At 39.7% G+C, this 25,300-nt stretch overlaps 2 protein-coding genes across 5 annotated transcripts in view; one reads left to right on the forward strand and one right to left on the reverse strand.

Annotated features, from left to right (window-relative positions):
- IDUA (alpha-L-iduronidase) overlaps window positions 1-25,300 on the reverse strand; it is a 46,123-nt gene that overhangs the window by 3,318 nt on the left and 17,505 nt on the right. The window contains exons 3-13 of the mRNA XM_039566626.1: window positions 10,359-10,441; window positions 9,671-9,778; window positions 8,937-9,032; window positions 8,178-8,380; window positions 7,577-7,756; window positions 5,752-5,968; window positions 4,924-5,139; window positions 4,180-4,301; window positions 2,826-2,951; window positions 2,132-2,208; window positions 1,275-1,375 (exon numbers count right to left, since the gene is read on the reverse strand). Of these exons, the coding sequence (XP_039422560.1) occupies window positions 1,275-1,375; window positions 2,132-2,208; window positions 2,826-2,951; window positions 4,180-4,301; window positions 4,924-5,139; window positions 5,752-5,968; window positions 7,577-7,756; window positions 8,178-8,380; window positions 8,937-9,032; window positions 9,671-9,778; window positions 10,359-10,392 (1,480 nt within the window). The 5' untranslated portion in view covers window positions 10,393-10,441. The remainder of the gene's footprint in view (window positions 1-1,274; window positions 1,376-2,131; window positions 2,209-2,825; window positions 2,952-4,179; window positions 4,302-4,923; window positions 5,140-5,751; window positions 5,969-7,576; window positions 7,757-8,177; window positions 8,381-8,936; window positions 9,033-9,670; window positions 9,779-10,358; window positions 10,442-25,300) is intronic.
- Window positions 1-25,300, forward strand: part of SLC26A1 (solute carrier family 26 member 1) — a 37,597-nt gene that overhangs the window by 446 nt on the left and 11,851 nt on the right. For 2 of the 4 annotated variants that reach the window (XM_010400040.4, XM_010400039.4), the window contains exons 1-3: window positions 17-105; window positions 17,318-17,421; window positions 20,196-20,278. Coding sequence is in view for 2 of the 4 variants with exons in the window: in XM_010400037.4 (XP_010398339.1) it covers window positions 5-105; window positions 20,196-20,278 (184 nt within the window). In the remaining 2 variants the exon portion in view is untranslated. Of the gene's footprint in view, window positions 1-4; window positions 106-17,317; window positions 17,422-20,195; window positions 20,279-25,300 lie in introns of those variants that run through there. The other 2 variants (XM_010400037.4, XM_010400038.4) reach the window with 1 other exon arrangement.

Raw genomic sequence — 25,300 nt, forward strand, 5'->3', positions numbered from 1 at the left:
ACAGGTTATGTGGGGCCAGGTTCAACAAAGAAGCAGAACAAGAAGTATGCAGGCTGACTGAAAACCATCTGCTCTACTCAGGAAGCAGCACCACTTACTTTAAAGGTATGTGAGTTGACGTTCTGTGGTTCTGCTGCTTTTTATCCTTGATCCAGTTCAAAGAACTAAAAGATTTCCTTAGCAGAATCTTTGAACCCACAAGCAATATAAATTTGGGGGTATTTTATCTATTTAATTGATTTTTATATGTGCTTTAGTGTTTTTATTCTGGAAGAAAAAGAACGCTAGAAATAATGGGTGAGAAGTTCCTAGCAATAAGGACTACTGAGACATGGTATTTTTTCAAAACAGTCTTTTTTGTTGTTGTTGGTTTTGAAACAAACAATTAAAACCGGTATATAATACTATAATATAATAATGAATAATAATTTCAAAGATTGGCCATAGCCATGATTTACAGTTTTTGCTTGCCTGTGTAGCCTTTATATTGCAATAATAGCTCTGAACTTTTATTATGCAACCACTGCTGATGTTAAGACTTTCTCAGGGTAATATAAGCCTGTATTTCTGGTAAAAACACTTCTCAATTGCTTTTTAATACTATCAGTATGAGGGAAAGTTTGTCTGTGTTTCACCCAGCTCTCATCAGTGCTTATTATCAATATTTGTTGGATGGTCATGTTGCTGACTAGACTGCATTTGCTTAAAAAAAAAAGAAAAGAAAAGAAGAAGAAAAGAAAAGAAAAAAAAAAGGGAAAAAAACCCCCCAAACCTACAACCAACCACCACCACCCCACACCCACCCTCCCCCCCCGCAGATAAACAAAAAAATACCCAAATAAAACATCACTACCTTCCATCACTCCGATGTCTTATCTGAGTAAAGTAAAGCATTCTGTTGCAAGGTCTGGTCATGGTTTTTTGTGGGGTTTTTTGTTATCATTTTTGTGTATTTCTACACCAGCTACAGAAGTGCTCCTTAACTTCTCAGGGACCTTGCCAGGCCTGCAGCTGGGTGACAAGTGACTTTTGTGACAATTACCCATGGCATACTACTAATAATGTCCTCAAGGCTATTTCTCAATCACTGTTCGTCCTTGAGAATAAGGCTCTCACTGAGAATATGATCCTAAAGCAAGGGATGAGCTCTTATTTGTGATGGGACTGTTACTAGCAAGTGACCTGCCTTTAGTAGTTACTAAACAGTGTTTCATATACTCATGAGTGGCAATATCAACATGACAGATTACCTAATACCAGTGTTCTTGCCATACCTGGACTGTAGACCCAGAGAGTGAATATTGTGTCTTTGGCATTAATCCGCTGGTACGTTTTTCCATCTGGTGAGAATTCCACTTCAAAGGTCTTTATACATCTAGAAAAGAAAACCAGAGAGGTTTGTAAATACAACTGATAATGTGTTGAACATTCAAATACTAGTCTCAGGGCTATTTCAGCAAGAAGGACAAAAATAATAAACATTCAGTTGACTCACTCCTACCAAAAGTAGGATGGCATGATTTTCAGTATTAAGAAGAACCAGGGCTCCAATAGCCCGCAGAAGAACACCTAGACTGACTTGCTACTTTGGATATATGCAGCACCACAAAATGTCACTCATCTTTCACTCAGACATCAGGGTTATCAAGGATGAAGAATCTAGGGAGACTGGCTTGAAAAGGAGCTAAGTCACTGCCTCCTGAGGCAATCTGGCTGTACACTGTAACACCTTTCAGAGCTCACCTACAGTGGGTTTCCAGTCGAGTCCAGCTTACCAAAGCAAGCAACTGGAGATTTTCTATTCCAGTTCACATCCCTTACAGAGATGTGCAAGATCCCACTTAGGCACCTGCTGATAATATAACTTTTACCATAAATCTTCCTGCCACTGAATGCTGGTGAGGAACAGGCAGATTCCTTTGGTCAGGCAGCAAATTAAGCAGGGCTCCTCTTCAAAGTTTCTGCATGCAGGTCCTACAGTTCGTTTTGTCAGACAAACACACTGTATCATCTATCAAAGAGCAGTAATTCATTAATTTTTGAACTTGTTTTACTCTGTAGGGCTTGTGGAAACCTAGGGAGTAATATGTTGGTAACTCATTTGTATCTATTTTATTTTAAAGCTACTTACTTTGACTTTACACAATCGTCGTCCCACAGCACAACGACCTGCCCCTTTGTGAGGGGGATCAAACGAACACCAGTCACCTGTCCAGAGACAGAAGCCCATGTAAGAAGACTGTACAAACCAATCAGCCAGGTCACATTTCTGTGTTCAACTTCCTTACTAATTATTTGCTTTGATTTTTTTTCCCCATTGAGATCAGGTGTAAAAACAAAATTCTTGGCTCTGTAGCTTTTTGTAGCCTATGTCCCCCACTCATCAGCTGCGCAGAGGACCTTCAGAGGCTCTGGGTACCACTATGAACATGGGTGAGACTGATGAGCAGATAGATGTCTAATATGGCAGCCATTATTCCATTTTAGCTTTAGCTATCCATTATTAACTGGAGAGCTCTCATCAAGCCTTGTAGCACACCATGTGATTTTAAAAAAGATACTGCAGTTTTCAGTCCTGCATTACTAATTTCCCTCCATGGGAACTTCCATTCATCTCAGTGATGGCTCCTATCACTTGCTATGTAGTATTTTCTCTTGAATTATATCTTTGAGAGCCTTCTCATCAAAGGAGAGAAGAATTGTTTATTTACTAATTCCTACATGGTACTTTTAACAAAAAATTAACTCAAATGGTCTTCTTCTAAGATTTAAGGCAGGAAGCAGTTTCTGTTTCAATGTGTCTGATAGCAGAATACAACACATACTTGATCAGGAGCTGATCTGGGTCGTGCACAGATGTGGATAAGAAAGACTGAGGGAATGGGAAGGTCTTGCTTCAGTGTCAGGATGCCATCTTCAGGAAATGGGAATGGGCCTGCTGCCAGTGGGTCCTGTGGAGCCAAAGAGTAGTGTTGTGAAAAATCTTTCATTACAGCACTAAAGACCAACTGTCAAATCAGTGTAAAGTGCCTGTGTATTTACTGTAGGACTCTAAATTTCCAATAGAGTTGATACTGCTAATGCTTACAGGCATCAAACCTCTTCACACTGGGAGACTTAATACTCACCAGTTTTCCAGCTCTTCAGGAAACAGAGGGTTTGTCCATCTCACAAACTGGGTTGATCACAAATGCCCTTAGGCACAATCTGTCACTTCTGGTAACCTCCCCAGTATGTCTTTCAGGCTAGAGGTCTTTACAAACCATGCCCCCATCTCCTCCCAGTGTACAGAGCAAGCTACTGCTAGCTACGACAGCTACAACAGCTACGCAGCTGGTCTCTGGGGATGAGGCTGTACCAAATAGCCATGAGCATTTAAAATCTTGCTGCGGCCCTTTTCAAGGAAGAGCTGATGTCTCCTACAGTATCCAAGAGGCCTCAGCAATAGCCAGTTATGGTGACTGGAAAGAGAAGACACAGTACTGTATACCAAAGTAAGAAGGCAAGTAGTGTCTGTGGGCCCTGAATGGGATAAAGATGACCTCTTTTTTTAACCTGGGAGTCATGCATAGAGGAAACTATGGGAGAGGGAGCTGAAGTGACAGGCTGTTCAAACATGCTCACATATGGTAAGTAATCTTCACATGGCTTTCATCCATAGGGACGAGAGGATTTCTCAAAGACTTATTCTTTAATTATCTCTGTGGTGCATTCAGCACTAGTGAGAATGAGGGAAAACTGTAGGTTTCCCTATGAGCCCCTCAGAGGTTTCCCCTCAGAGAGGTATTTGTTTTCTATTATTAAGGGGGTTCATTCCAACTCTCTAATGCAGCAATTTGTCCATTCTGTAATATAAACAGGGCCATGTGACTTATTTGGGGAGACGGAACAGAAGAAGTCTCAAAGCTCACAGAAGATTCAGGGAGAATCTTCTTCCCCAGGAGCAACTGTGCCTCCTTACTTTATGGGTAGGCCCAGAGCAAAGAGGTTGTATAACACAAACACAAAGGCGTAAGTTGTGTATCATCTGCACTTTTCTGCAGGACTACAAGTGAATTTTTGTGTGTATATGAAAAGTGAATGACTGTGGCTAAGGAAATTTTGACCACAGGCCTTATTTCTCGTCTTTTACACAAGCACTTTACCCGTACAACACTTCAAACAAACATATAATCATACCTCAGCATCCCTTATTTGCTGGAACTGTTCTGGAGAAGGAAAGTCAGGGCTTCCTAGGTTTTTCCACTTCAGATAGGGATTGGTTTGGTTGTTATCCATGTAATACGTCACATACATCAGCCCTGAAGGAACACAAACAAAACAAAGTAAATTCTTTACTTGGATTTAAAGATTAACAAGAATAAATTCAGCAGGTGTGTACCTGCAGGTGTGTCTATCTTTTCAAAAGTGATTTCAGAACTTTGGAGCCTGACTTCCACTAGAAAAGTCCCATGGCTAGCACTCTTATGAGGCTCTACAATTTACATTTGCCAAGTTTACATTTCAAACTATTACTTCCAAAACAAGAATTGAAATCCTCTTTTTGCACAGGTGCTGCATGCATTTGTTGGGTAACTGCATCAGCTGTGCAATTGTGTGTTTGCACTGGCTGTCTTGGAGCCATCTCATTAAGGGAATTGCTTGGCAATATCCAGCCAAGGATCAATAGATCAATAGTTTTCAAACAAGGTAGCACTTGGCAGCTGCCATTAAAGGCAGGGTCAAAGTGTAGGCATTAGGAATTAACCTTTCAAAGAAGAACATGATTATACCTGAGAAAATCTAGGAGTGCGCAAAAGATAAGAGAGCCAGTTAGCAAACTAAATTCACTCTTGCAATGAAAGGCAACTCAGTAGAAGTTTTCCAGCTGTTGTTCTGTTTAAAGATCACGTAACGTGAGCTGCCTACATGATATTTGTTTACCTCTAAGTTTGGGGAAGTGGGTGGCATTCACTGTGACGGTGCTGATGTTGGATGAAGTCCTGTTATCCTCACTTGAATACATCAGTACAGTAGCTTGCCAGCTGTCTGAGGGCTGTGTCTCACTTGGGGTGTGCACAGATGCCAGCACACCAACTGTGCTGTTTTGAGCGCTTTCATCTCCACTGATCTTCACTTCTGCTAAAATCTGCTCTTCTCCTTTAAAAAATGTAAAATGTGACAACTGTAAGCATCATTGTTAGTCAGTCCTGGATCAGAAGCTGCAGGGTGAAAGCATGCAAATAGGTTGAGCATAGGTTGAGCTATGTTCTGCCTTATTTTGCCAGTTACAGCCTTCAGTCAGATTTATTTTACAACAGCAGAGCATGCACATACTACAGCAGTTCTTACGCTTAGCAGTTCAGCTAGTAACATGCAAACAGGTGACGGTGAATGAGGTTCTTCCTGTAATATGCTGCACGAGTCTTCCAGCTGCAGGGATTTCTTAAAGACAGTTGCAGCCTGATGGGATGTTACCCCTTGCATCACAAGAGGGAAGTACCAGTCAACAAAATATGAGTGGTTGGCACACAGAGGGTATAAACAAAGCACTAAATTAAATTAAACAGATAACAGATTCTCAGCAATATTTTATGAGCTATTAATCTCTCTGAGGAAATGAAGTTTCATTTTCTTAATACAGCTAGTAGACAGTGAGTAGGAGAACTCCTGCTTTTATGAACGGTGAGATGGCTGGAACAATCTTTCTTAGGCTGGAAGCTTCTAGGTAGGAGGGGTCATTGATGTGTCTTTAATCAGTGGTTACTATACCTAGCAGTGCCAGCAAGCCCATAGCAGTCAGCACCGGTTTCCGCACCATCTGGACATGAGGCGGCTTTGTATTGTTCATCTGGAAACGTGCTGTCAGAGTCCGCTGTGTGAAATAATGGGGGTAGTAGCTCAAGAAGGCATTGTCATTACTCAGCAACGAGTAGTTGATGGTGTTGTTGGCTTTGGAAATGAGCAGGTTTTGGTGCTGGATGATTACCTGAAAAGTCATAAAGAAAATGGACCCTCACCTTGGAGAAAAACCAACAAACACACAGTGCCTGTATTTTTTCAAAATCTTCACAGCATTCTGGAAAGAACTGTCACTCTGCCTTTTAGAAAAGACTGAAGAAAAAACTGTTCATCACAATTCTTAGAAAAACTATACTTTAGGTGATATATTAATCACTGTAAAATCTGAAGTATCTACATAGTTTTGACAGTAATAAGTCTCTGAAATAACTCTTACTAGTACTCTCCATAAATAATGAATACATTTCCTTGTCTACTGCACTACAGATGATGCTCCTCTGTCTTGAATACTTAATTAGCAATCAGGATTTACCATCTGAATTAAACCTAAATGGTTCTCCAAATCTGGAGTTACTTTGTACCCACTACACCAGTGTCTGTCAGCTGGTCCCGGGTTCTCTTTCTTAATTAATCATTTTTCCCACTTCGTGCTAACTTGGAATTAATTCTCCTGATGTTTCACTGATTGCTGTGCTGCTTTCCTGCAAAACATCACAGTTCCCAAGCTCTCTGTTTATTAGATTGTGCCTGAGTAGCAGAATCAAGCAGAACTTCAGAAGGCTGACAACTGAACAGTCTCACAACTGTGTCCCTGAAGGAGCACAGGGCTTCAACTTCTATACACCCAAGCGTTAATTTTCCACTCTATTGTCTTTCTTTCCCCCTTCATATCACCACATCATTATAAACACTGTTATTTTGTCTTGCAAACTCTCTGTAATGAAGTCAATGGCTTGCTGCCTTACAGAAGACTGCTTGTATATGCAGTCTCAGAGAGCTGGGAGCCTTTGTCTCCCCAGGAGCAGCTGATAAGATAAATCTTTTTTCTGGGTGACATACATGCTCCTGTGTTTGGGAATTATTCCTTTACACAGCAGCACTTGGACTCTACGTGCTGTATAAGGTAATGGCTCACAAAGCACCAGGCACGCCGTGGAAATTACTGCTATGCAGAGGAAAAGCTGAGTTTGCTCTGGGGCCAGGGTTCAATTACTGCAGAGGCAGGAATGTTGAGCATTCTCTTCTTCTGCTTTTCTGGTCAACATCAGTAATTATTAGCAGTAATTAATAAGACCATGTGTACAGCCAGTATCCAAAACCAAAGAACAGATCTATGCTGAGAGCTCAAGGGACTTCTTAATTATGCCTGATATCTCTTGATGAGATAAACTTACGAAGGAGCTGGGAAATAATGTCTCACATACGTGAGTACTGACACCAGAGCAGTAGAATTACATGGAGATGGCATGTGTGGGAGTAATCTTATCAAATGGATCTATCTGGGGGACTGTATACATTCTTCAACTCAGTTCTCTAGCACTTCTCTGACAAGTTCTCAGTTTGGTTTTGAGTTGGATTTTCTTTTTTTAAGGAAAGATGAAGAAAATTAATACAAATTAAATTGAGCTACTAAAACCAGACTATTCAGACTCCCTGCTTTATCAGTAGGGAGCTCTCCTTTTTTAGGATCTATTAGTCCGAGTAGCTGCTTAAAAATTAACTGTTAAGTCTGTTTTTCAACTGCATTAACACATCAGGAAACACTACTGTGCCAAAACTACCAACGAATTCTTACCTTTACAACCATAGCTGCATAGGTCACATCAGCTCGCCAGAGCTGTGGAATGGACCATCCAACCATTGGATCTGCTTCATCATTGTATATGGCAACCGAAGAAAAACTTGGAAACAGCTTCTGAATTTGTTGAACCGCTTCCACTTCTTGTTGCAAGATGTAAAGAGAATTCCCACCTCCCTACAACAATATTTCATATCTGCTTAGTAGTAGTGAGAAAACAGTGGTAAACATACAGACATAACCCAGAGTCATAAACATAAAACATATCCTGGGTCATCAAGGTGCTGTGGACCAACAATATTAGTATTTTTACCTCATCTACTACAGCATGTGCTGCTTGCATGAGCTCCTCCTAGAATATAAAATGGAACAGAAGTAGAGGAGTTGTTTTCCCTTGGGAATCAGGCAAAGGCAAATTTGCTTTGAGTTGAAGTCTTGTAACTAAACATCACATAAGTTTTGCAGGAATAGGTAGCCATGCTTCCTGCTATAGGCTGGACACTCATCATGATCATCATCAACTTCATAAATCAGAATAAAATGTAACTTTGATTGAACTGATTGATAAAATGGCTTTAAACTGAAATCTTGGACTAACCTTCCTATGGAGAGAGATGTAATCCAGCCTTACACCAGTCTCCCCTGTGAAGAAGTTGGTCCCATTGTAGCAATGACAAAGAAGACTCCAGCATATGGGTGACTTGGGTAAGGGATGGAAGGAATCCCCAGGCCCTCCAAATTTTAGAAGAGGACTGGCTGCTCTTAATCCTTCTGAGCAAGCATCATAATAGTTGAGAAACCCTGAAGTCCAAGCAGATGTATATATCAAAGATGATAACTCAAAACAGAAACTGGATCTAAAACTACAAGGAGATGTTATAACCCTATTACTTGATTTATTGGCAAGACCTCACAAACTGGGTCTACCCTTTCCTATGCACGGACAACACAAGAAAACATCAAAACCTCAGCTGCTTTCACAAGATTCTTCCAAAGATTTTGTATGAATAGGTTCCCAAGGCATGCAACCGTCAATGAAGAGTTTTCCTTATTCCACCCTTCACCCCCTTCCTGCTATTAACTGTATCTTATATCCAAGTTAATGAACTGCATCTTCTTAGTGTAACTCCTGTTTTGTTCCTCCTGTTCTACTATCCCTGATACCCCAGCAGGGAATAAAGTGTAGCCAGTAACACAACCTTAGCAAAACAGATTTGGTGTACCTGTCACATTCCTTATCACGCCCGTCTACCCTACTTCTTCGTCAGTATAACTTACTTCTCTGTGTCACCCCTCTGCTCACCCCACACACCTGCCTCTCTTCACCACACTCATAAGTGCTCCCAAACATGCTCACCTTTTACTGTCATAGACACATTGTCAAAGTCGTGGTGGTCTGGTTCATTCCATGTTTCAAAATTCCACTTAGCAACATGCTCCAATCCATACCTATCTGTAGGAGAGGCCTCATTTATTAGTGAGCTGCATATCCAGACAATACTATCAATAAGTGACTTATACAGACAGTTCTATTAGTTAGGGCTGCAGGTGAGGCTCAGCACCCCGAAACACAACTACTTCATTTCCCTCATTATTTTTAACAATGAGGGAAATGTGATTTGGGAGTTTCAAAATGATCTCTCATTTTTGATGAAATGCAGGAATACTTGAAAAAGATGGAAAGCGAGAGGGAGATGACTTACAGCTTTGTGATTAGGGCACCTACCCTTAATTCAGGTTGGGTCTTCTGCCTTGTTAGAAATACTTGAAGCTGGCATGCGAGAAGTATTCAGGTTGTCATGCTTCAGTGAAAGCTGGTGGTTTACAACCACAACAATGTAACAAGGTTAAAAGTCTTTGCAGGCCAAATGTGCTACCCAGAACACTCTACTCATTCTGGATGTCAGCCATGGATCAGTAAAAAGAGGGACTATTATCCCATGGTCTCCACAGTCTGTTCTGGCATGGGTTTTTTCTGGTTTTGTGTTGAAATCCAGGGTCTTGAAATTGATCAGAATACACAGAACTTTTTCAAGTAGCTAGAAGGATTACAACAGAATACATAACAAGGCTTTTATTTTTTTAACTTACCTATGTATCTCCTGGCCAGAACCGTAATTAAGTTTCTCCACTGTACTACATGTTCTTTATCTTCAAAATCTAAAAAGTATCCTGATGGATTCCCCATCAGTTCAAATCCTAAAAAAGACATAAGAAATTGGTCTCCTTTTTTTGTGAAGGGGTTATCACATCATCTGAAACAAACTTGTTAATGAAGAAGCATCATTAAATGGGCTCTCTTTCCTGTTTTCACATGTTCCCACCAGAAATATTTCAGATTTGATGTTGTTCACTTGTTACTTGTCAGTGACTATAGCAATCAAAAATAGTAATTGCTAACATAAATGCAAGGCTCAGAGGAAACTTAAAACAGTGGATGTTTGCATAAATTTACGGGAAGTTATACCTTGAGTATCTGCTTCTCTGGCCCCTTTAGGTACATGTCAATGAGTACAAAGTCTTCTCCTCTTCAAGACATCTAATTTACAAGTCCATCCATCTGAAACTACCTTCAAACGCAGTGTAAAACCATTTGTGTTGCTTTAATTGCTATAATATCATTTTGCTCACACTGTTTTTCATGGACATGATGTAAGGCCAAGTAGGTAAATAATGAATTTTTATCAAAACCAGCTTTGGAAAAGCTCTCTAAGAATATTCTAATGATTGTACAGTATGGGCAAACAGATATACTAAGCTGTGGAGGCTGTGCCCTTACCTGGAATCAGCTTATTTTCCCACAGGAGATCCATAAGGTTATCCAAGGCAGTAAAATCGTAGTTAAGTTTGCCATTCACCACTCTGAAGAGCAAAGAAATAAAAATTACAAACGCAAATATTATAGCAGAGCTAGGACTTGATTAGTAGATAATAGTCAGATGGCTTCCTTCTCAAAATTTATATGTGACTTAGGTTCTTGGAATTGTACACAAATTTCCTTCCTCTAAAGTAACAAGTGTTCACCATAAGCAAGTCATGTCTCTTGACCAATCCATGCCCTCTTCCCACTTCAGCAGCAATAGAAGCAATATAATGGATTTGCTTGCTGAATTCTGATTTTTTTAACAGAATATTAACATTTCTAACTCTTTGCTGAAGTAAAATTTACATATATTTTCTTTTTTTGGTTAAGCTGTTTTTTCAATTTCCATTGGATTACCCACTACTAGGCCAGCTCTTTCCACATTGCCCCATATGCAGTCTTTCTCAATGTACTCCTAATTTGCAATATATAATATAGATTTCTTAGTAGCACTTCTTATGGATTTAGGTTCAGCTGAAAAATAACTTCATGTTTTTCAAAGAATGCTGAATTTATGTACACAATGTCTGTAATTTTTACTTCATTGCAAGCATTTGCTTAGTATTTCTCCTGTACTCCCAAGAACAGGCTGCTAATCTTTTATCCAGCTTTAAATAAATGCATTCAAAGACTTAGCAGCCCTATGATGCATCCCTTTGTGTCAGGGAATCTTGCAGGAACACAGGTACCAAAATTTGGACATGCACATGCATGGGAACACAGAATTCTTTTATCCAGGGGATGAAAAATGGCATTTGCAATTTATATGTGATATACTAGAAGATTTACTTTAAATTCCTGAAAGGCTTTCTTGCCTGGTAAACAGTAGAAACAAATACAAAGTACTGTGTGGTCAGTTTCCCGTAACTTCTGAACTTAAGGCCTGATTTAACTGAAATATGAAAGGGTTGCAGAATTTTTGCCAGTATGAAGTGCCAAATAGGAATTAACAATGAACTTCTGTTGAGAATATTCTGCTCAAGTAAGGGCAGTGGCCCAAGCAACAGCCTTGGCCTGGTGGCCAAATTCTGGCCTCAGTATGACCTGACCAAAAGACTTTTTAAGCACCCTTGATGTAAGTCCAGCCACAGTCACACAGCAGCGCTGAGCAGAGTCTTGGCAACCCCTCTCAAAGCTGATTTCTCTAGCCATGCCAGGGCACAACAACTAATTTTTCTGGTACAGTGCAGCCTGACCACTTCTCCTGAAATCTTGCCTGCTCTTTCCTAGGCACTTTGCCTTTGCTTGGATGGAAAGCTGTACAAGTGAACTACTGATCCAATTCCCTCAGTATGATGGAAGGAGGAGAGACAATTACAGTTCTTGCAACTGATCAGTGTTAGCACACCATGACAAGCACACAGGATTTTACATGAGAATGGAGCCATCAACAGAGCTCTTAAACCAATGCTGGACTCTGTGCTGAGAGTCACAACTTGCTTCTTTCTGTGCCTCCCCAGGCATTTCTGAGCCTCTTTGATGGAGGCTCTTCCTCTGTGCTTTCTTGTCAAGAAAAGGTTTCAGTGAAAAAACTGTAATAGCAGTTCCAAATTCTCAGAAAATTAAAAAAGGCTGACAGAATTTCCTAGTGCATAAATAAGGGAACTGTGGAATCTGAAGAAGACAAATCTCTGACCAGGGTCTAGAAGAGAAAGACAAGGCAGGCAGAGTGTAACACAGGCCATAGCCACTGTGCCAGCTCCACGTTATGTAACGAAGAACACAGTCTTAGCCCCAGCCTGGTCCCACTCTTTTACCAAAGATCTGAAGCAGGCTTTTTATTTTTAAAGTATATCCTACTACCATGACAGAAATTGTCGTGTATGCAGACACCGATAAGCTTAAGAGTTCCTGCCCAAGTCAAATGGTGCAGCTGTAAAAGAAGCAAATAGCAGAAAGAAATTTATTTGCTTTAGTATACTTTGAAGTATTTTAAAAGTCACTGTTGAACTAAAGAACAGCCATTTGGAACCAGGTTTTTTTTGCTTAGACAAAGGTTTTTTAAAAAGAAGTCCTATTCCAAAGTTCAAACACAAGTTTCAGGTTTTTTTGCAAAAACTAGTTCTGCTCCCTCAGATCCATTAACTATTTCCAGTTGCACCCTGTGTTCTATTGAAATATTTGCTTACATGCACACTTACAGTCAGTGTGTGTAAGAATGATTAACTACACTGTCTTGTAAAAAGTTAATAATGCCATTTAGATAAAAGCAAAGGAACTAGGGTCTTCCTGACTTCAATCTAAGGTCTACACAGTATTATGTGAAAATAAATGCATAAATAAAACCTTCTATTTGATGCCTGTACACTTAGGGTTCCAGCACATTTATATTTTTCCTACTGCATCAATTAAGTAACATATTTAAAACAGAGTGCCATTGCCAACCATGACTGAGTGATGGTACATGAGATCTTGTTGTGTTATGTGTGTAGGTGTAGAGGTACTTCTTACGTTCTTTGGCTGATCTTTATAAGAATCTCTTCTTCCTTCCAAGTGGACCAAACAATACGCTCCCATTAATAAAATGATTACTTGACTGACAGGATTGACACTTCCTCAGATTTTGATCTTATCCTAACCCCATACTACATTTCTGGTGTGAGATTGATGCATTTTTTTACAGCATATACAGTACTGCTAGAACTTGTGTTGCATGGTTGCCTGCCATGTAGTGACTGGAAGCCATGCTGACTGTTGCACTTGAGGCACAGAAACTGGTACTATTAACAAACATTCTGCATGGAGAAGATTGGTTCAACTGCCAGGCCCCTGCTAGGAGTGCTCTAAGACAATTTTAGGACACTGAAAGCCAGATCGAAACTGTTACAGGCATGTGACAAGGTAAATCCACAGCCCAGGATAAATCCACATGACATTGCCAAAGTTGTTCAAAACATCGTTCTACATCTAACCTGTTGGTGCAACATCTTGTACCTATGATTGGGCTCTTGGTTGCAAGCTCACAGAATTTTACAGTCATTTTTTTGCCTGCTCCTCTTCCAATCTTTCTGTCATGGCTTCTAGACACCACCGCCTTCTTTTATAAACACCCAGAAAATTATGTACTCATCATTTCATTTGAGTGCTTGCAAGACTGAGATCGTTCATTGGTTGCTGTTGGGTATTTTAGATGCAATCGCTGTCCTGTCTGTGCCCAGCTTTCAACTGCTCCTCAGCTGGGATTTCGCTGGGAGACTTGCCAGATAGACGTTCTTCATCTTCAGTCATTATCAACAACTACACTAAAGCACATTTGCTGGCATCCTGGCACCAAGGCCCACGGAAGCACCAGGCTTGAGGCTGCTATACTCCAGAAGTTGTTGCCTGCTGGTGAGGCATCTTTCCAGTCTGTGTCATGGTCTCAGTTCCAGACCCATGTGCTGCCACTTGGGAGCAATGATCATGCTGTGAATATGAAGAGCAGTGATGAGTACAGAGGGGTGTCTGCTGATTGTCACAAAATCTGTTTGCTCCCTTCCTTGAAAAGGCTTGCTTTGTGGGTAATCCTTTGCTCAATCAAAGGTTACCGGCCCATCTTAATGGCTTTCCATTGCCTTCTATAACTGAAGTAAAGTATGCAGGGAAATTCTTTTCAGGTGCATAGGTAGCACTAGACAGCTTGCCAAAGTGTTGTAAGATACTCATGTTGTGCTTCTTATCCATGCCACTTTCAGCCTACTCCCATTCAGAAACTTAATCTATTGGGAGGGCAGAGGTAAGATAGCTTTAGCTGTCAACACCTTGCATCACAGCCAGATCCGCTCCAGTTAGCACAACTGCAGATACTACTACTTAGCCTACAGCTATTGCTTCCCTCCCATGCCCATCTGTTGCTTCTCTTCTGCCCTGGGTTGATCCTGTCCAGGAATATAGTTGCATATCCTGGCAAACAAGTGCACACACAGACATTGGACCAAATATCTTATCTACCAAGAAGAGAGAACAAAAACCACAGGCAGAGAGTGTTTCCTTTCCAGGTGATCTTCAGTCAAGTACTGAATATCCGATAACATGTCAAGCTAACTTTATCAGACTTTATTGTAATGTACTGAACTAAATCTCCTGGGATAGGAAGTCTTGTGCCTGACCCCTGTCATAGCCCATTTAGGAACTCAAATGTATCATGTAGGGTAACCATCAACAGAGACCCTCTGTTGAAGAGAGCCTAGAATTAAGATGATTGGGAAACACCAATATACTAGAATAGTACTCATCCTCATCCTGACATTCTCACTCAGCTGGTGTGGTCTCCCTTTTGTATTTCTAGTGAACACAGTTACCACGCACACCAAAAGCTGACATAATCTGGATTGCTCTCATCAGTATCTGACAACAGCCTCTCTTCCAGCAGACTGGCCGTAGGGGCTGGCTAACACCACTCCCATGGCAGCAGAGCCTGCGTACATCCTCATTGGGAACTTCTACTTGGAAAGACTGCCCACCTAGTTGCAAAAGTAGCCAAGAACCAGGGATAAAAAACTGGCACAAGATATTAGCAGCGGAGAGATGCAACTCACACCTGCGAAATTTTTCAGCGGACTATTGGCCAACCTCACACTTGGAAGGTAGACTCCATGAGGGGGCCACCTAAAAAAGACCCGTCTCCACTGAAAGTTTTCTGTGTTAATCCTAGAGAAGCAACAGTGTAGTCCAAGACACTACCCTGCTACAGCAGTATCTAGTATCTCTGCTGATGATATTACAGCAGAGATACTATATTGATCATGTATGTATCATACTATTACACATCATACTATGTAATGATCATATTACATACCACTATTCATTTGATAAAGATGCTTAGCCGTGTGCCAGACCATCTTTGCCTGCCCTTGTAAGGTGGTTCCTGCAATCATACACTCTCTTGTCCATGGTGTCCAAGTCCAGGATGTGGATCAATGGTAACACCGTCACCATTGCTCTTAATGAGTGTAAATATGCATGACAATTGAATTCACCCGCTCAAGACTAGATGAAGTGAAAGTAGTTCTTGAAATAAGTGACTATCAAGAGCATCTGTAGATACAGCATCCCAAGGAATTGCTTACCACCTTTCTGGAATGCATGATGCCATTTTAGGGATCATAAATCTCCAGAATACGCACAAGTATCTATCTATCCTGGAAAGGAGTTCAGTGTCCAAACTCAAGGTCTTCACTGAAAACAAACAACAATAAGCTTGCAAATGTTCCCACGGTAACTGTTGGGGGAACAAACAATAATAATAATCTGTGCCATTTCAAATTCTTGCTGCTACCAGGTCCTCCAGAAGGAATGGTCTTCAGAAGTACCTGTCCTGTTTTTTAGCCAGAACAGGCTGTTAAATGTTAAACGTAAGCTTAGAGCAGAGAATCTATAAGATGAAGGTCAAAAGCTCTGGACAGAAAATGTCAAAGTTTATTTTTTCCAGAAGGGAAACTTATTGCCCTCCAAGTGTCTCTTACAACACAAAAGGATCACGCCTCCTTGGTTTTTCTAATTACTTTTGCCGCTATGATGAATGAAATTAAGCCAATTTAACATTCAGGTTTTTACAAAGACCTTGTTTGCTCCAAACCCACCAACTGTCTACATAAGCTTCTTGTTCTGCTGAGTACGTAAAAAAACCTCTGGACCTTAAAAGCAGATCCTAAGGGACTGTGAGCACTATTGAAATGATACCTCAGAATATATGAAGGGCAGAATAGCACTCATTAGCATTCACCTTTCCAGAGGCTGAATTCTCAACAGTTCTCTCCAAGTCTCTTCAGTGTCAACCAAAAACCCTACTAGTCTGGTACTTCAGGTTTAAGTACAAGATCATTAATAAGTAACTGAGAAATCGGTAGGTTCCTGGGTTATTAATAAACAACACTTGCCCCTCCTGAATTGAGTGGAAGTTAACAGTATAGCACTCACTCACACTAGAGCCGCTTCTACCATGTTCTTGCTCCACTCGCTCTCACTTCCTATGATCACTACAGGTAAAGTAAATTGGCTCCTGCTCATGAAATCCCCATATTCCAAAATAACCGTGATAACTTGATATTTTTCAGGTTGACGAACACTGATTCTTCCTCCCTGGTGGTTCCCAAGCAAAACACAGCCTGTGCTTTTCACACATGCTTTGCAGACCAAAAACCCTAGTTCAGAGGCTTTTTCAAAGGCCAAAGACTACCTCACCCACACTAACTAACTTGTATATTTTATCACTTCTGTGTCTATTTATTAGCATTAATATTTTTCTGCATTTGCTTCTCTGCTCTATCATTTGTGCAAGCAGGGTTGGAAAATCTGCTTGCTTTACAATTATGGCACAGCTTCTGCACAGAAGCACAACGCTGAGAACTTCAGTCTGTGCTGGCCCACACTTCGCATAATTCACTCACCCTATAGCAGGAATGAGTCAGCCCAGCAGTAATGGGAGGATGCATTACAAAACCACAGAGCTAGGCAGCATCCAGCCTTTGCTGATGTCACAGCTTGTCACAGTTAATCCATCCACACAACCAACCAGCGTGGTACATGCGCAAAAAGAAGGATGGGTAGAATCTCTGTGACTTAGGAATAAACTGCTTCAAAAATGAAGAATACATCAGCTGTTATTTACTGGAAATCACTGCCTCTTCCAAAAGCCAGCCAAGAGGCTGTGCATTCAGCTGAATCTTTTTTCTTTTTTAAAAACATAAAAATAGAATTTACTTTGATTTATACAGCATTTTAATATGCTTCTTTGCTCTTTGAAATCAGCATTATCTGAGCTTCACCCTGCAAAGCAACTCACAAAATCCTTGCTGTGATCTGGCTGAAATTCACAGGCACAGAAGTGCAAGCAAACAATGGATGTTTTCAAGCCAATGCTAATCACAGCCTATGATTTTCCATTTCTTACTCAGCCTGCTTTTGTGAGCATAGTCTCAGTCCTTCTTTCAGCAATGAGCGTGCTGTGTGTGGGGGGAAGAGAGAGGCAGACAAAGCACCAACAGCTTCCTGTGTCGAGGTGAGTTAACCTCAGAAAATATTGTTAGACTGTTGCATCTCGTCTCCCCCCACGCCCCTCTTCCCCTTTAAAACAAATTCCAGATGTAAAAGGGGAAACAGGCTGTAGAAGCAATTTAGGCAAAGGCATATGCTATTTTAGTATCTGACCTCTCTAGACATAGCCAATCAGATCACCTAAGCATGGGTAATTCAGTGTTGTGAGACCCTGAGATCCCTTGTTGAGGTTTGTCATGTTCACATTCATTTGCAAAGGGAACAATTAAATAATAACGTGAAACAGCAGAAAATGCTTTTCGGCTGATTCTTCGCTACAAATTTAAAGGCTTTGCAAGTGATTGAAAGATAGGTTCAGTTACTGTATATGAGCTGGACTGCTAGAGGACACCTTTCTGACTGAGTTTGATGGATGAAACTGATGCCCTTCTGCCTAACACTTGGCTACAAGTAACTTGGCTACAAGTAAAATGTTCATTGTGGTTTGATACTGCCCTTGATGATGGAACTCCAAATAATGTCACCTAAAAGCAAAAGTTTTGAAATGAGGTGACAGGGAGACTAAATCAATAATGAAGATTAAAGATGCAGAAGGAAGAGAAAATGTGACCAAATGCTAAAACTAGCTTACTTCAAGCACATAACACCTTTTGGCATTGCCTGAGAAAGTTGTAACTGAACTTTTCTTTCCAAGCAGTGACAGAACAGCTCTCTGTATGCATCCAGCATTCTAACTCAAGCACACACAATACTGCACCTCCTGTAATGAGCCTCCTTGGTACATATTTGGACTTGGACTTACTGTTTTCATTTCATGGTTCTGTTATTATCACTCCTTCATGTTCACATTTTTATTTGCTGTTTATGCTCCATCTATTCTTTTGCCTGCTAGCTGTATGAGGAAATACAGTCCAAAAGTATGTGAGTCCAGCTACATCACGGAACACAGCTTATTTACTATTGTGCAAATCATAACACTGAGAGGGAACAATTGCCCTCCCTGGTGCCAAATATGCAACAAGAACCAAATTCAGCAATGCTTTACTTAATGTGCTCTTGCAAGCAGTTTGGTTGCTCATGGACATACTGTAAATGGACCTGAAATTCTGCACTAATGCACAATGTGCTACTTTTACCAGATACTTTAATTTTTTCCATCTCATGTTCTCAAAACTTGTTTCCACTTGTCAAGATGTGTACTAAGGAGCATGTGATGGATGAACCAACAAACAGCCTAAGAAAAGAAAAACATGGAGCTAAATACTGAAAGTGTGAAGATTTGCAGCTAGATTTCTCAGCTGATGTACTTCTCTTATATCTAAAATACAAACAGCACATGGTGTCTGGTGAAGTCCAGCAGCTGCTGGATCTATTTGCATATCATATGTAGTTTCAGGTGTGTCTTTCTGTATCAATCCTTGATTCTCCACAGGCAACTTTATGTCTAACTTGACTATGTAACTTACTTGCAAAATGATACTGAGTTTATTTTCTAATTTACTAGTATTTAATAACTTCTGATGGTGAAAAGGCACAATGAATATGTCATCCATGTCTTGCTCTTAATCCTGAAGAATTTTTGTGATGAGTGGTTTCTGAGTACTTCAGAACTGACAAATGACCACTATAAGCTAATCTGGAAAGAGCAGCTTTTTAAACGGCATGCCAGTGTCTGCTACTCACTCTTGAACATAAAACCTCTTACAATTAAGGAGGTCAAACTAGCCAGTTACATTTATAGAGAGTTTTCTATGAGATGCAAACCTACAAGTGTCTACAAACTGAGATCTGATAATTCTATTTTGAACCTAGGTTTGGCATTACAATTTAGACTACTGGTGTATTATTAAATACAGCAGTGATAGGTCTTCCATTCATGGTCTTCATGTTCATGTGCTACCCTTTTTCCTTCATTCTTTCCCCATCCTAAAAAACTTCCATTAATAAGAAAAATATCTCCCCTTTCAATATAAAGATGCATTACATTGTGTGTTTATGAAACAAGAAAATTTACTTCACAATGTAGTAAGAAATAATCTATTTTCTTTGCACCCAGAAATGGGTTTTCAATATCCAGTTAAGATTACACAAAATTTCAAGGAATGGGTGAACAAGCTTCAGAATTCCAGCAAGACTATCCTTGCTACATTAAATTTGCCTCTAAGATATATAAGTATCAGTAGTAACATTCATCTTCACCAATAAGCAGGCTGTGGTTCTACAATTCTGGCTGTCTGGGGTGAAACAACTGGCAGTTTTCTCTACAAGGCAGGAAAGCTCAGACATTTTACACTCGATGTCAGTTGACATACGTAAATTCTTCCTATATATAAGATTTATCAGCTAGACCCCCTTCATGATTTATTTTAATAAAAATCCTTTTTCAAAGGACAAATCTCAAGTCACATGCTAAGTGTAAAGACAGTTCCACACACTTCCTGCCCTAACCTCATCTAACACAATAAGAGTATTTTTTCATCTAATTGAAGTAAGTATACAAAACCCCTGAAACTGTTAAAAAGCCAAGTCAGTACTGCAATTCTATTTGAACTCCACACAGTTCAACCAGTTCTATTAAGGCAAAATAGCAGAGATGAGTAAGAAGTCAGAGATTACCAGCTAATGTAATGACTTGAAGTTTATCTTTTACCTGTGATTACACCCTACAGGACAAAGATTTTTCCAGTGCTACTGCTTATTTATATTATCTCACTGTAAACATTATTAGAGCGATACCCAATTGGAAAGGCCCACACAATTTCTAATCTATTCTTACAGAAAGCTGCGCTCCTGAGGTACTGTGCTACTGTGTGCTGATCCAAAAACTATTGTGGAACTACTGCAGCTACTTTGTGCCTTTGGTAAGTACTAATCCATTGGTTCTGTGTTTGTAGTGGGAAATGGAAAGGCGCTTGCATGCTGAGTGACAGCCTTCCTCAGTTTTGAGTATACAAATCTGCACTGAATCTTGTAGATCTCAGTTTCTCCTACAATAGGAACTACAGATCTTTTTCATTTAAAAAAATCAGCAACATGACTCTCTGCATACATTTTCAGCTGCACTGGACACTTGCTACAGCTAGAGAAGGAATGTGGGGTGCAGTGCATAGTGGATTGGAAGGGAGTGGATGTTTACCTTCAGTGAGCCCATCTTTCCAATTAAATTGCAACCAAATGTGTGCTTTTTAGGCACATCACCTGGTCGCTATGATAGAAAGGTAAACTACAGAGTAATTGAGGCTTGAGGGCATTTTAAACAGTGCAGGCATTAGGCTTAAGAGGTTTTTTTAATTCACTGAATTTATGAACTTGAAACACTTGCATAGAAGGAAGAACATGGCTATTACATTTGGACTTTGTACTTTTGAAGATTTGGTATTATTGACTGTGGCCCAGTAAACAAACATTTTTAACTATGATTCTGTGATTCTAAGATTAACTGTCCCTATGTGACTAATTCAGCACTACTTTTTTAAAGTACATAGTTAGGTTACCAGATATGAATTGTGCATAGCAATGCCATGAATTTTTCTGAAATAATCTGAAATCCTCAAGTAAATGTGTCAACAAAGTCAAATATATTTTATATCTTTAAAGCATTTATTTCATAAATACCTCTGTTCAATTCTGCTTTTAACCTTTTACAGTTTTTTAACCAGTTAAGGGTATGCATCTGTTCATAAAGATAAATCATCTGTAAACTCAGAATTACTGGTCAATGATCATCATTCTTTTCTACTGTAGTTTCTACTCTTAGCAACAGGTGTTTCATTGTAGTACCTCTTTTGGTTATTTTGGCCAGTTACAACTGTTTCACAACTCAGCAGCCGACAAGGAAAGACAGCATGTTTAGAACTGAGTCTTTTTTGTTAGTGTCAGTGGAATACAACCAGGATGCCAGGACCCGCCCACTCAGAATTATTGCTGGACTGAAGCCTTGATGAATGACTTCATGTAATGGAGTGTGAACTCTCATTTCCATAATCCACTGATGAACCTTCTGCTGTCAGTATTTTTGTAGGTTAAGTAAAACTTTTTCATCATAAAACACAGTTTTGTCAAAATGATATAATTTTCAAAATTCCTAGAGACAGAATGAGAGATTGCTTCATTTTGTCACTTTTTTCCCATGTGGAACTGTCCTGTCCAGAGACATTTAGCCTCACTTGTACTGTGCTGTACCTAAAAAATTGTTCAAAATTATTATTTTAAGTTTCTTTCTTTAGATTTCAAAAAGTGTTATTTTTAGGCTAGCTTGAGGCAAAACAAAGTTACAACCATATATGGAAAGGGTCAAGTGATAATGATACAGTAATATCCTTTCTCTCAGGAGCCTGATATTGGGAAAAGTGCTGTTGGAGAGAAACGCAGAGAGGTCTTTGTCAAAAAAATGTTAAGTTGGGCAAACCCCAATTATTCTGAAAATTCCAAGATTGCAAATACCAGAACTCAGAGAGTTTCCAAATATTTAATGCATTGTGAAGGACAACAGAGTGGGCAAGCTTACTTTAGTACTGAAGCAGATGGCACACGCATTTTAGGAGGTCGCTAGACAAGATAACTCTTGTTTCTAACAATTAGACAGTAAAATGGATGAAAGGATGAATTTGAGAGACTTGATTTTAAGTCACTTGATTTTTAATGAAGAAATACTGCAAGGCTAAAATTAAATTAACAGAAGCAGTGAAGTCTTCTATTCTGTAGAGCACAAGACCAAAGAAACACACCGTCTTTCTGACCAGTGTGCAAAATTCGTTATGCAGTAAGGCATCCCCTTTCTTCTAAGAGCTACTTTAGCAAAGGGAAAGGGATGCGAGTGGTTGACAAGACATTCCATAATAAAGAAGCAAGAAACAGGATTTTAGTAAGACTGAAATTACCCTCTTTAGAGTTCAGAATATCACAACTACTATCACCGAGCCTAAGTCCCTGGTAACAGCCAGTAGTTTTAAGAATCTATGACCAGTTTAACACCACAGAAGTCAGATGCGAGATGCTTCCCTTTCTATTCCACCCTCACCTAAGTTTTGACGTTTCATTTACATAATTTTTATGTTTCCTTCTTACTTTTAAAGAGCAGGAAAAAACTTTTTGCACTGGGATAAAAGACAATGCTGGAACCTGGCCCTCTCTAGTTGTGCTTGTGCACTGCACCCCCCCTGCACCTCTCCGCAAGCCAGCAACATAGTCTTTTTGTGGCCTTGAAACTCCCATCTCAGATTCTTACTGCATGCCTGCTCATGCTCTTCCTTGGCTGAGAAATAGACACATATCCTCATCCCTTAGCTCGTAGGCCAGCTGAATACAGTTCCTGCAAGTCATGGCCTTGTGCCCAACCTGTTATCTTCACTGCTTAGTAACCATTAAACATTACCTATCACCTTTGTCAAGAGGAGGAGATAGATGTTTATTTGTCATTTGGATAGCTCTGCACTTATACAAAGATCTAAGATAACTGAGAGGGAACTTGGTCATTTATATACTTCAAAAGAATGAAGTAGACTTTCAACAGAAAAGTCTATCTTTGTCCTGCTGGTCTGCCTACATTTTACAGTCTTTGGTTTACGCAAAAGCAACAAATCTTGTGATCTGAATGTGCTGGCATGTAGGAACAGAACTCTGACCTCCAGCCATCCCATCCTATGCACTGAGTAGAACAGTACTTATTCCAGCCTGCAAAGTGCACAGATCTCAAGCGAGACGGAAATTCTATTCATACACCTTGAATATGTAAAATCAAAACCTAATGCTACGTGAGGATGCATAAACCAGATCAAATCTCAGATGAAAAGTAGCTTCAAAGGTCAGAGATGTGCTAGCCTGAACTCAGCACAATTTTTGGATCAGTGCTAGTTAATTAATAATCTTATGCATTATTTAAACTCAAATCCTCAGCTAGTGCTACATATATATCCAGCTTTACAAAAAGATAGAAGTGACAACACACTACCAAACAGGAAGCTTAAGATTCCATAACTACCCATTCTTACCTTGAGGAATATTTAGCTAATAATTATCCTTTACACAAATAGAGAAATGTCTGTCTGAAGATTTTCATTCATTCCAACGGGCAAAAACAGAGCTGGTACATTCCTGTCAAAAAGCTATTCAGGTAAGAGATTTGTCTCCCTTCCTGTGCCTCTGAATTCAGGTTTTTTCTTTACCTGTTCTCAAAGGTGCAGAACTGCCTCTTTTGGCTTACTTTGCTCGTGATGGTTTTTTTTTGGTTTCTCATTATGTTGTTGTTCATAAATATTGCTAATAAGGTAGACACTGGGCAAAAGTTTGTAAAGCATGCAGTCAGCTGTAAATGCTACAGCAATTATCTTTCCTGCAACCCTCGTCCAAGAGTTCAACCATTTGGCTGGTTTTTAATTCTATTTTTAAAAATGGCATATACTAGGCTTATCTGTTTCTCAAAGTACTACATTGATACTGAAACTGAGAGCATTTTCTCAGTGCTTAAGTACAAAAGAGTGTTTCCAAAATACTGTCCTTATTGCATGTAGTAAACACAAGATGCCACAGAAGACAACAGGAAAAACCATGAGAATGGACTATCAATTTGGTTTTCTCTATGACAGCTTAGTATGGCTAAACAATGTCCAGCAAAACCACAGGGCAGAAAGCAGAGCTCAGTATTTAACTTTGTGAATGATGACCCGGTCTTGAAAAGCTATCTTGAAAGACTTTTTTTTTTAATAACAGACTTTCACTTTGAAACAGTTACTTTTCCAAAAGCAAGAAATCTGATTTTTAGGAATGTTTTTTTGACTCCACAGGAAATGCCTTTTCAGTGGTCATGTCCTAAGACTCTCCAGAAGAATAATGCTGTCTTGCCTTCAAATGCACGTCAATAGTTAGAACAGCATGTTCTGGAATCCTTGAACAAAACCCGTCTCTTGAGAACAAGTGAAACTACTTGATCATTTAATTGCATATATGATCATTTCCAAAGATGATCTGATGGGCCAGCCTTAACAACAGGTGCTGGCTGACTGTGTGAGTTCCACTGTCGCCTGCTCATCAGCTCTGGGATTGTTACCTGCCAGTGACTGTCACCTTACTCACTGGGATATGGAACTGAGAATCCTTGGGAAAACAAGATTTGAATCATAGCTGGTGGTGAACGCAAGCATTTAAAAAAGAGCCTAACTTGCCTGGAAAATCCTAGACCAATTTACAGTTGGGAATAAAAATTATCAATTGGAGATTTTATTAGAAATACACAAATCTAAAAGACTCTCAGAATAAATCTCTCCTTTCTATAGCAGTTTTAATCTGCAGAGGACTTGATCTGGCTTTCCTGACTTAGTAGAGACCACTAAGCTGGAATGCAGTTTCCTCTTACACTTCTGAATTAGCATAAAACTGAAATGCAACAAAGTGCTTTGAAGCGACAATATTTTGCCCAAATACAGTGAAAAAACTAACCAAGTCTATCAAGTTTCACATAATTTTCCTAAAAGGCATTGCCATGTTCTGTACCTATAGTCTGACAGCTTGCTAGGTCAGTGTATAAATAAATGGTTTTGGTTGCTGGCACCTTGCTTAAGTCTGCTTGCAAGTACATCTTAGTCCTGAAGATGAAAATACAACAGCTAATGCAAAACAGGGAGAAACATTCATCTTACTTGTTCTGTTTTACCACTTGATCACTTCTAAAACATTTAGGTTATGCTGACATACCTAAGCAACCCTGCAGAACAAAAGCAGATAAATAAATCAAAGCAGTACATGCCAAAGCAGTATTGTCTTACATTACATGCAGCTCAGGGGATTTATTTCAGACTAGTCAGTTCTCACAAACTAAATGTACTCCCCACATCTGTTCAAATATGTCCAAAGCACCAATTGCTGGCTTAGGTTTTTATGCTACCATA

The sequence above is a fragment of the Corvus cornix genome, chromosome Z (assembly GCF_000738735.6).
Source record: "Corvus cornix cornix isolate S_Up_H32 chromosome Z, ASM73873v5, whole genome shotgun sequence".
Lineage (NCBI taxonomy): Eukaryota > Metazoa > Chordata > Aves > Passeriformes > Corvidae > Corvus > Corvus cornix.